Source organism: Erpetoichthys calabaricus, chromosome 2 (genome assembly GCF_900747795.2).
Source record: "Erpetoichthys calabaricus chromosome 2, fErpCal1.3, whole genome shotgun sequence".
Classification (NCBI taxonomy): Eukaryota; Metazoa; Chordata; class Cladistia; order Polypteriformes; family Polypteridae; genus Erpetoichthys; species Erpetoichthys calabaricus.
This window is the reverse complement of record NC_041395.2, coordinates 346,609,328-346,621,854: the sequence shown is the minus strand read 5'-3', so window position 1 is coordinate 346,621,854 and position 12,527 is coordinate 346,609,328. Positions and strand designations below refer to the sequence as shown.

General features: G+C 45.2%; 1 protein-coding gene across 6 annotated transcripts in view; it reads left to right on the top strand.

The window, feature by feature from the left end:
* Positions 1-12,527, top strand: part of plekha7b (pleckstrin homology domain containing, family A member 7b) — a 377,482-nt gene that overhangs the window by 294,142 nt on the left and 70,813 nt on the right. For all 6 annotated transcript variants that reach the window (XM_051923402.1, XM_051923401.1, XM_051923403.1 and 3 more), the window contains one exon: positions 31-84. In XM_051923402.1, coding sequence (XP_051779362.1) covers positions 31-84 — 54 coding nt within the window. The remainder of the gene's footprint in view (positions 1-30; positions 85-12,527) is intronic.

Here is a 12,527-nt window from a genome sequence, read left to right as displayed (position 1 = left end):
GACTTTGTTTCTTTCTCCTTCTTCCCAAAGGCAGACGACACTTACATGCAGCTCAAGAAGGACCTGGAGTACCTCGACCTGAAGGTAGGCGGCCCTGCTGTTTTGTGGCTCTTGCTAGTCAAACACTGAATCTCTTCCTCTTTGTGTGTGTCTCTCTCTGTCCTTTCCCTCCTGATTCTGGAGCTTTCAAGATGGATCTGCTAAAATTGAAAGGCTTATTCAAATGGCCTCGTTTCTACACTGTCTGCTTGTGGGACTCGGTCCTTTCTGACAGTGGTGTTTTCTTTTTGTAACTCTCTTCTGACACCCATCCGTTGGCATGAAGCAGAGGCCAAGTCCCATCTTGAATGTGATGATCCAGGCGAGTCAGTCCACTGCACCCCTATAAAGCATCTGCCCTAAAACTGAAATGCTGCAGAGTTCAGTAACTGTTCACTGACTCATCCACCCATCTTCTGCACCTGCTTATTGCTATTCACAAGTTTTTCATTGGGTAGAAGGTGAGAACCATGAGAGGGCACACACTCTCACCATTCTGACTGGGCTAATTTAGCATGGAAATCAGATGGATGCACAAACACCACAGGGGGTGACCAGGGGGCACAAAAAGAGGCTTGAAATGTGCGTTTGCAACTTTCCACGCAAAAGTCAGGAGTTTAGAACGGAGAGCTTGACGGGAGAACATGCACTCCAAACTCTTGTGGAAAGCCTTCCAAGAAGAGCTGATATAGTGGCAAAGGGGGGGAACAACGCCATGTTAAAGTCTATTTATTTGAATGCAGTGTTATAAAAGTCCCTGCTGGTGTAACGGTCAGCCGTCCCAATACTTTGGTCCATATGTCAGTCATTGTCCAACCCGCTGTATCCTAACTGCAGGGTCACGGGGGTCTGCTGGAGCCAATCCTAGCCAACACAGGGCGCAGGGCAGAAATATACCCCGGGCAGGGCGCCAGTCCACCACAGTTGGTCCATATGGTGTATTTCTATTTTTTTTCTAAAGCTATAAACGCTTAACTCTCTTTTGTTGTTTTCCTGTCATTTTCCCTTTTCCTGTGTAGTTTGCTCCCTTCATTTAGCCCTAACAGTGCCAGTTAACAACCAGCACAGCAGACCCCTGGGATGATGAAAGCAGTAAAATAATCAATTAAATAACCAGAACACCTGGAAAAGCAGAATGAATATCAGGTTGAAGATGCTGTTAATGACTAAAAAAAAATGAGTTATTCCCCATATAACTGCTTATTACATTTTAATAAAAATCTAACAAAACTTAGTTTGTAATTTCTCCATTGACCCCAAAACACAGAAACTGGGAAATAGAGACTCCCTTAATTAGGCGAAGAGTCCAATGAAAAAAGGAAGTTGGTTGGAACTGAAAACCTGCAGCCATGGGGGTGGGGGGGGGTGTGGCATGGTTGGGGGGGGGGGGGGGTTCCCAGGGACAGTGCAGGACCTGCTCCATGTGCCCACCTCTCTTCTGGGAGCATCTCAAACCCACCACCGTTGGTAATGTAACCAGATGAGCTGTGCAAATGGGGACAAATCACACCTGTAGCAAGGGGATGGTGTAAAGGTGTCCAAAAAACAACCCCAACAAAACCAAAACCGTGTCCGTAGTGCAGTGCTTCAAAAATCCATAAGTAAATAATCTATAAAAGGGTAAAAACTCCAAATGTTTAAAACCAGGCTACAAAGGAGAATAAAAACCCAGCAACAGTCAATGCACCAAACGAGCCAAGCACCACACCTTCCAGGTCTCCCCAGCTCACCCCTGAATCGCTCAACTGGAGAGATTTCAGCAGCCGCGGTCCTCTCACTACCGACCCCCGTCTTGGCTGCCTGCGTCGGCATCTGCCAGACCACTCGGGGTTGGTTGTCCTCTCGCCCTCCTCCTCGCACTTGCAGTTGTCCCTCGTATTTCAGGAGAGGACGCCATCTTGATCATACCCACACCTCAGTACAATTAGTGGGTATGATCTGTCCCTTGAGCAGCAATCCCTTGCTCTGACATGGGACCCCTGACCGCGATGACCTCTTTCTCTCTGCACCAATGCTGCACTCTCGCTCTGCGTGCCTCTTTCGTTTCTTCTATATCCTCTCTTTCTTCTATGCCAGCCCGTACTTATACAGCTCCATGGGCGCTGCGTCTCAATCACGCACCGCAGGAAGCCGATGAAGCAATTGAAAAAGATGCCACCCTCACGTGTAGGTGTTACTCGCCCCAATTACCTCATCAACTCCCCACAGCTGTGCGAGCGCACCCACAGAGACGGACACAGCCAAACCCAGCCATTATTTCAGACCTGCTATACCACAGTCCCCAGGATCGAGTTTGGGAACCCCTGGACTGAAGTGTTGAGTCTATTTGTTGAGGCTGTGATTTTATGTCAAGTTCAACTGGTACATGGTGCACTGAACCAAAGCACTTTTTGTGTTTCTTATTTGGGGAAACAAACATGGATGTGACAAATAAAAGTATTGTTCATCCTAACCTGGTCCTGACTGGAAATGAAACTTGTATCACAGCATTTAGAGAAAATCAAATCGAGATACAGTATATGGAGTTTTGCCACATGGCCTAAAATTATCAAGGCCTAACTTTTAAGCCACGTCGCTCAGCCCTAATTGAACTGTAGGAAGCCCATGGTGACGAGACATCACCCGTGTTGTGAAGCCTGATTGGTCACTTGGGTTGTTTGGGGGGTTCTTTCTTCTTCAGCTCAGTGTACCGAGCGTCTCCAAGTGAAGATGAAGAACTGTGAAGGGTGCTGCCCGTAGGACTGTGCGATGTCTTCAACGTTTACTTTGAAAAATCAATGATGTACAATACCATCGCCTGTGCGCTTTGGAGTTTAGAGATGCTTGTGGATTCCAAATACTTAGCTGATCTGCCCACACATCACCTATAGTTGCCTACAAAGGGGGTTTAGGGTGGTCGTGCTTTAATTCACATGCCTCCCACTGTGCTGTGTTGTTTTCACACCTTGTGTGTTTGGAGTGATCTCCCTGAAAGTCCGGTTCACTTAGGTAGATGTGAAGACCTCAATCGCACGCTGGTCTGATGCAGACCAAAATAACTTTACCAAGACCCTTAGGAAAGGGTGGTCTCAGTGCAGTACCAAGTGAACCCTGGAGTGGTTTGAATGAGGTGGGAATGTCATCCAACATGAGACCGATCTAACTATATGAAATGCTGTGCATTATGGGTGAAATTGGGTGTGCTGGGGTAGTCTGCTGTCAGTAAGCTGGGGATCTCACTCACCGCGTAATGAGTCGAGGGTTAACATGGAGCGTTCAACACTGGAATCCTACGAAAAAACTCGTAATCCCGGCCCACCTTAAATCCCTTTGCACCTCTACCATCAGCGTCTTTTGTTTTGTAAATGCATCGATCAGCACAAGCAGCCTGTTGTCCCATTTCCCTCCCTAAACGGAGCTCAGCTCAGGCAAAAAGTTCTCCCAGCTCAAGCCAAGGCTCCTTATCAGCGTGTGAGGTGCCTGGAGTTGTAGAGGATAAATAATACAGTATATGGTTGTTTGGAACACATGCATTTTATGTGTGTTCTGCGTCTACAAAGATCTGTGTGAGTGTAGGATGACACGACATGCGAGGCAAGAAATGTTGAACACGTAACTAAAACAGAAATGTTTTCCATTGTAAAAGGATGAGTCTCAGCACACTGGAAAAGTTTGGGGCAGCCACCTGTATATTGTCCCAAAAAAGGGTTTTGAAATAAACACTGATGTGCATGGGTTGAGTTCCAGACTGAACTGAATTAGTGGTGGAAAAGATGGCGGCTTTAAAGGGTGATACCGGAAGTGACATCATTCTTGATGTCAGGACCGGAAGTGACATCATTCTTGTCACATGACCCGGAAGTGACATCCTTCTTGTCACCTGAACCAGAAGTGACGTCATTCTTGGCCCCTCCCACCCACCCCTCCAACAACCACACACCACCCCAAAGAGACAGAAGTGATGTCATTCTTGGCACCAGAACCGAAAGTGACATCATTCTTGCCATCGAAAAAAAAACAGAAGTGACGTTGCTGTTACATCAGGTAGGTTTTCCCGTATTTGGCCTGCAGAGAGAACAAAAGAAGATTTAGCGCACCCCGACACCCCCTGGCCTGGTGGATAATTATCTCCACTCAGTCCACTCAGCTTCCTCCTAATCGCACATGTGTGACACCATGTTATACTAATAATGGCGTGAAGTGTATAATGTGTGAAGACTTTAGTCCTAATATCAAATAAACACGTGCATAATAAAAAGGTACAAATAGAAACACACATACACCATATGGACCAAAGGGGGATGTGTGGGAGGGAGGGTCCAAGAATGATGTCATTTCCGGTTCAGGTGCCAAGAATGATGTCACTTCCGGCGGCAAGAATGACGTCACTTTCCGGTTCCAGCGGCAAGAATGACGTCACTTTCCGGTATCACCCTTTAAAGCCGCCATCTTTTTCACCACTAATTTAGTTCAGTCTGGAACTCAACCCATGCTTATTTCAAAAACCCTTTTTTGGGACAATATACAGGTGGCTGCCCCAAACTTTTCCAGTGTGTTGAGACTCATTCTTTTACAAAGGAAAAATTTTCTGTTTTAGTTACGGGTTCAACATTTCTTGCCTCCACAACAGTTTGGAGTGTTTGTGTGGGAATTTGTGGCCATTTATGAGGTCAGGGACTGATGTTGGACGAGAAGGCCAGACTCGCGATCTCCATTTCAGTTCATCCCAATGGTGATCGATGGTGTTGAGGTCAGGGCTCACTCAAGTTTTTCCACATCAATCTCATCCCACCCTGTCTTTGTGGACCTTGACTTTGTGCAATGGGGCTCAGTTATTCTGGAACAGGAAAGGGCCTTCCCCAAACTGTTTCCACCAAGTTGGAAGCATGGCATTGTCCAAAATGCCTTGGTATGTTGAAGCATTAAGATTGCCCTTCACTTGGCAGTAAGGGGCCGAGCCCAAACCCTGACAAACGGCCCCCCACCATTATGCCTCCTCCACCAAACTTCACAGTTGGCACAATGCAGTCAGGCAGGTAACATTCTCCCAGCATCCTCCAAACCCAGACTCTTCCATCTGACTGCCAAACAGAGAAGCGTGACTTTTTACTCCATAGGACACGATTCCAATGCTCCACAGTTCAGAGGCTGTGTGCTTCACAACACTTCATCAGACGCTTGGCACTGAACATGGGGAAGTGAGACTTGCGTGTAGCTACTCCATTCCAGGAAGCTCCCACCACACAGTTTTTGCCAGTAGAAGTCTGGAACCATTCAGCTATGGAATCAGCAGAGCGTTGGCGACTTTTATGCACCATGCTCCTTAGCAGTCATTGACCCCACTCTGTTACTTTACGTGGTCTTCCGCTTTGTGCCCGAGTTGCTGCTGTTCCTAAACGCTTCCACTTTCCAGTAACACCACTTAACAGTTGACCGTGAAATATCCAGCAGGGGTGAAATCTCCCAAATTGTCTTATTGCAAAGGTGACTGATGTTGGACGAGAAGGCCAGACAGTTTATCCCAATGGTGATCGATGGTGTTGAGGTCAGGGCTCACTCAAATTCTTCCACATCGATCTCATCCCACCCTGTCTTTATGGACCTAACACAGTACCACGCTTGAAGTCACTGAGCTCTTCAGAACGACCCGTTTTGTTTCACAAATGTCTGTAAATGGAGACAGCATGGCGAGGTGCTTGACGTTGTACACCTGTGGCAAAGGGTCTGATTGAATTGAATAATTAAGAGGTGGGTTCTGATATTTTTGTCCATATAGTGTAGATATAAATGTGACAACAACTTGTGTAAAACAATACCCTCGATTACCAGTCGATCAGAGCAAACCAAGCACCTGAGCAGGTGCACCGCTGCCCTCTCGCCCGCGTGGTCAGACAAGCATTGTAAATTCACTTGTGATCGGGTCAATCAAAACGCATACATAGGTGGTGAGACGTGAACAGCAGTGCCCTGTGAGACTGACGAGCGAACCCCCTACTCTTACAGTTTAGAAAGTGACGGGCCCGGGTGAGGTGGGCCCATCCTGTCAATGCACCCACTGACTTTGACGTATGTAGTGAATGTTCAAATGTATACAGGAGTTAAGACAGGAGATGTTTATATGGCAGCTACTGCAGCATCAAACATTTAGATAAACTTACCAGATGCCCGAGCCCTTGGCAGAGCCGCCTTTCTTTTGCACACTCGCCAATTTTCAACGTGTTCTTTTCATACCAAGCGTAGTAGTGCACGATTGTCAAGTAGCCTTCCACTTGTTCACTGAAGGACATTTTGCTCACACAGCGATGTGTGTGTGTAAAGTAATCAAAATAATTAAAGAAAATGCAGTGCTGCACAAACACAACTGCTCTCGACACTCCATGATATCCAGAAAATGTTTCTGTCCAATGAAAGAAGTTTACGACTTGGCCACGGGGTGTTTACTTATGCGTTCAGTTCACTTGAGAGTTTGCAGTGTGAAACACAACTGAACTAACTGGACATTGAAACAAAGTAAGGAATCCTCCCCTGATTCGGAACAAAGCAAAGGGACCGAGTGTGAAAACGCCTTACGAGTGCTTGACAGCTTTCTTGTGAGGTGTGCGAAGTTTGAAAAATAATAATAATAATAATGATGATGTGACGGCTGCGGTTTTGGTGCTCTGAGGAAATGTCTGCAAATGTTTGGAGTCCATCAATGATTTTTATTTACGTCTACAATCTGGCCTGCCAACACGGCAATCGATGACAGACAATGTCTTTGACTATCGGTGACATTTAGGAGTTTGTCCAGGATTTGCTCAGGTGCGGTGGAGTGAGTGTAGTGTGGCTAAAACAGAGGGAACCAACAGAAAAATCGCTCAGCGTGTAGAAAGATACAAAGTCCTGTAGAGGAAATGACTGCATACGAAAGGGCGGCGGACCAGTAGATGTTACGAGTTGATACTACAAGGCACGAAAGTTGAAAAGTCTTCATCGGTAGAGTAAGGGGTATCTAAACGTAATAGGACGCTGTTGTCTTTGTCTGTGTATGGCTGCCAGGTGGGACTTACTTGATAGTTCACAAATTTGAACCTCGCATGTGTTTTCCCAAGCAGCATACAGTGCATCCAGAAAGTATTCCCAGCGCTTCATCACTTTTTCCACATTTTGTTATGTTACAGCCTTATTCCAAAATGGATTAAATTCATTTTTTTCCTCAGAATTCTGCACACAACACCCCATAATGACAACGTGAAAAAAGTTTACTTGAGATTTTTGCAAATTTATTAAAAATAAACAAATTGAGAAAGCACATGTACATAAGTATTCACAGCCTTTGCCGTGAAGTTCAAAATTGAGCTCAGGTGTATCCTGGTTCCCCTGATCATCCTTGAGATGTTTCTTCAGCTTCATTGGAGTCCACCTGTGGTAAATTCAGTTGACTGGACCTGATTTGGAAAGGCACACACCTGTCTATAGAAGGTCCCACAGTTGACAGTTCATGTCAGAGCACAAACCAAGCATGAAGTCAAAGGAATTGTCTGTAGACCTCCAAGACAGGATTGTCTCGAGGCACAAATCTGGGGAAGGTTACAGAAACATTTCTGCTGCTCAGGCCTGTATGGTAGAGTGGCCAGATGGAAGCCACCCCTTAGTAAAAGGCACATGGCAGCCCGCCTGGAGTTTGCCAAAAGGCACCTGAAGGACTCTCGGACCACGAGAAAGAAAATTCTCTGGTCTGATGAGACAAAGATTGAAGTCTTTGGTGTGAATGCCAGGCGTCACGTTTGGAGGAAACCTGGCACCATCCCTACAGTGAAGCATGGTGGTGGCAGCATCAGGCTGTGGGGACTGGGAGACTAGTCAGGATAAAGGGAAAGATGACTGCAGCAATGTACAGAGACATCCTGGATGAAAACCTGCTCCAGAGCGCTCTTGACCTCAGACTGGGGCGACGGTTCATCTTTCAGCAGGACAACGACCCTAAGCACACAGCCAAGATATCAAAGGAGTGGCTTCAGGACAACTCTGTGAATGTCCTTGAGTGGCCCAGCCAGAGCCCAGACTTGAATCCGATTGAACATCTCTGGAGTGATCTTAAAATGGCTGTGCACCGACGCTTCCCATCCAACCTGATGGAGCTTGAGAGGTGCTGCAAAGAGGAATGGGTGAAACTGGCCAAGGATAGGTGTGCCAAGCTTGTGGCATCATATTCAAAAAGACTTGAGGCTTTAATTGCTGCCAAAGGTGCATCGACAAAGTATTGAGCAAAGGCTGTGAATACTTATGGACATGGGATTTCTCAGTTTTTTTATTTTTAATAAATTTGCAAAAACCTCAAACTTTTTTCACGTTGTCATTATGGGGTGTTGTGTGTAGAATTCTGAGGGAAAAAAATGAATTTAATCCATTTTGGAATAAGGCTGTAACATAACAAAATGTGGAAAAAGTGATGCGCTGTGAATACTTTCCGGATGCACTGTATATGATAAATCTTAAAGTGCAATGCATTCTATTATAAGTGTTACATAATGCTTTCCAACAGATGGCGAACCACCACCATTAACACGGACTACAATCGACTAGATGAGTTGTAACTGCACATGAATACGCTATATGGCCAAATGTTTGTGAACACCTGACCATCACACCTTATGAGTTTGTCGGACATCTCATTCCAAAAGCAAGATCATGAAGCACTCCCCTCTCCATTGTAGCCCCCAGTCTTCATTCCACAGGATTTGGACTGTGTCTGTGAATAACTGTGCCCACTCACTCAGCCAAAAAGAACATTTGGGAGGTCAGGTGTTGATGTTGAACAAGATGTCCAGCTCACAGTTGCCATTCCAATTCGTCCTAAAGGTGTCCGGTAGAGTTGAGGTGCTGCTCTGGCTGGGCCATTTGAGCTCCTCCACGTCTTTAAGGACCTGACTTTGTTTTTGTTTCACCACCCTGAAGCGCACAGTTGTCTCAAATGCCTTTGCTTGCTGTAGCTTTAACACTACCGTTTACTGCAACTCAGGGGCCGAGGCCAAACCCCGTCATCATCCCTCCCCTTCCAAACTATTCAGTGGGCGCTCTGCAGTCCCGAAGGTGGTGTTCTCCTGGCATCTGCCACATCCCAACTCCTAGGTAGTAAAGTGTGATTCATCACTCCAGAGTACACGTCTCCACTCCTCCACAGTCCAATGGCAGCTGTGTTTTATACCACTCCAGCTGACACTTGACTTTGCACATGGTGGTCTTAAACTCGGCCATGGAGGCCCGTTTTGTGAAGTTCCCAGCATGCAGTTCTTATATTGCTTCTAGAGGCAGTGTGCACCTCTTTTGTGAGTAATGCCACAGTTGAAGAGGGCATTTGTACGTGCTTTTGCTCTTCCTTTGGTCCTGCTCTGTGAGTTTGCATGGCTTACCGTATTGTTGCTCCTCAGAGTTTCCACTTCTGATCTTGCAGAGCAGAAACTACATGTATGGACATGTGGCAAAGGTGGCATCATGTGACAGTGCCACGTTTAATGTCACTGAGCTCTTCAGTGGTGCCCATTTTGTGGCCAGTGACTCTCAATGGAGATTGCATGGTTAGGTGCACAGTTTTATACACCTGTTAACAATGGGGTGGCTGAAACACATGAACTTGATCATTTGGAGGGGGGTCCACGTAGGTTTAGCCATACGGTGTACATGCCAATTGATGGCTCACTGCAAACGGTAACGGTGAACATGCAAGGCAGATGGAACCTGGATTACTTCTCTCTCAATATCCATCTCTCTCGTATAGAAATGGATATACATATATTACATACTAGCTGTCCCATGTGGCTCTGCCTGCATAGTAGTGAAACAGGACAATGTAAAACAATGTAATTCTGGTTAAGCGGGAGGTACTGTAGGTACGCTTCAAAGTCAAACGTTGGCACTGTATCTGATTATTTTCATCTCTGACGGGAGAGCATCCCCCGCGTGGGGAGAAGATCACGTGGTTGTGAGATATCTGGCAATCAGCAGCTACACATCTCTAAAACACATGGAGCTCTGATCTCTCTCTCAAAAATGTCAAGCGTTACTCCTTAACAATCTCTAGATGGTAATGTCTGCTGAATAAACTAAGCGACGGCAAGGTGCGCTCCAACACATGGCGAGAGGTAGAGCGACTTGAATGGAGGCTGGCGCGTGAGTGAGGAGGCCCCACCCACGTCCCCTCGGCCTGCAGCCTCTCTCTCGGATTCACATGAATAAATCGGTACCGCAAGTGAACAATGATGCTTGGCGCGATGAGAGAAGTCGCAAAATCAACTGGAATGTTCAAGCAAATTCTAGAAAAAAACTAAATCTGTTTAGTAGTCCTCTTGTGAAAATTGGACAGACACAGACATTGGATTTTATTTATATTTATATGATATACAGTGGAACCTCGGGTCACGTCTTGGACCACGTACAGATCGGGTTACGACCAAAAAGTTCACCAAACTTTTGCATCTGTTCACGACCACACACTCCGGTGATGAACAAGCCAGTTTCCCTTCCGGTTCGTACGCGCTGATGATTCCTGCACGTGTTCAGTCTCTCCCTGTGCAGCGAGTGAGCGAGAGGGAGAGCACAAGCGAGCGTATATATATTTACATACAGCTCGTACAGTCCTGAACGGATTAATTGAATTTACATAAAATCGTATGGGGGAAATTACTTCAGGTCACGACCAAATCAGGTTGCAACCAGAGTTTTGGAACGAATTACGGTCATGACCCGAGGTTCCACTGTGTATGTGTGTGTATGTATGTGTGTGTATACATCTATACTAATTAATAAAAGGCAAAGCCCTCACTGACTGACTGACTGACTCACTCACTCATCACTAATTCTCCAACTTCCCGTGTAGGTGGAAGGCTGAAATTTGGCAGGCTCATTCCTTACAGCTTACTTACAAAAGTTAGGCAGGTTTCATTTCGAAATTCTACGTGTAATGGTCATAACTGGAACCTGTTTTTTGTCCATATACTCTAATGGAGGAGGCGGAGTCACGTATCGCGTCATCACGCCTCCTACGTAATCACGTGAACTGAAAACAAGGAAGAGATTTACAGCACGAGTCAAACGCGGGAACGAAGGTAAATGACGTTAATTTTTGAGTGTCTTTTAATACTGTGTAAGCATACATATTAACACATGCAATTAAACGTGTGCATTTACGGGGTGATTTCTCAGGCTTAAAAGCTCGCCTTTTATTAAAAAGGTAAATGCAAACTGTTTTCATTCTGAAGGGCACAAACCACGTTAGATTTCAGCCGTTAAACGCGAAAAATGTCGGTACACCAGATAAATAAGCGCAACATATTATCAGTTGTATTGTATGCTTACAATACATATAGAAATGTGTTAATCATTAACTAATATTATGGGATGATGTTTTTCGACTCGCGCCTTGATTTAAACGATTGCATGTCTTGGTGGGTTTGCGTAGCTTATTGTCAATATCTTTACACCTCTTTTTAAGACTTCTTGACTGAAACGGGCTTTCATGAAAAAACTTAGGGCTTTGCTACAAGATACACCCTCCACAAGTTAAGGAAGTAACAATAAAGGTATATATTTCTGTTTTATTTAAACCTTTTAAGTTCGTATGCATAGCCCCATTTGGCTGTTTTAGGTTTTTTTTTTCTTCAGTAATATTTAATCTCCTTAAAGAAAAACAACATATGCATTTTACTTTTTTTGTATCTCTTTAGTAATATTTTAGTGTAAAAGGATAACGTGTATTTAAACCTTTTATGTTACTTTATAGTTATTTTACACAATGTTGAAAAATTAATAAGAAAGCTACATATTTTGGCAGCTGCTGCTTTAATTTTCAATGAAATGAAAAAAGCTCTCCAAGAGAAAACCTCAAATGAAGAAGAAACAGTTTGCACTATCTAAAAAGGAGAAACCCTCATTTATAAAGGTTTGCTGCAGATGACTTAACTGAAAATAAATGAATAGTTCCTATGTGTATAATACATATTTATCTATTTGACTTATGCCTTTATTCCAGCAACTTGCAACATCTGAGGTACAATTTGTTATATTACTTTTGTTTCTTGCAGCACAGGCAGGTGAAGTGACTTCCTCAGGGTCACACAGTGGTGTCAGTACCAGGATTTGAACTGACAAGCTCCGGGTTTGCTGAAATATTACTGAAGAAAGAAAAAAAACGAAAACGGGCAAATGGGGCTATGCATACAAATGTCCATCCATCCATTATCCAAACCGCTATATCCTAAATACATGAGCCAATCCCTGCCAACACAGGGCACAAGGCAGGAAACAAACCCCGGTCAAGGTGCCAGCCCACCGCAGGGCGCACACACCCACACACCAGGGACAATTTAGAATCGCCAGTGCACCTAACCTGCATGTCTTTGGACTGTGGGAGGAAACCGGAGTACCCGGAGGAAACCCAGACAGACACGGGGAGAACATTCAAACTCCACGCAGGGAAGCGAACCCGGGTCTCCTAACTGGCACCTTTCACTGCACCACCATACTGCCCGCAT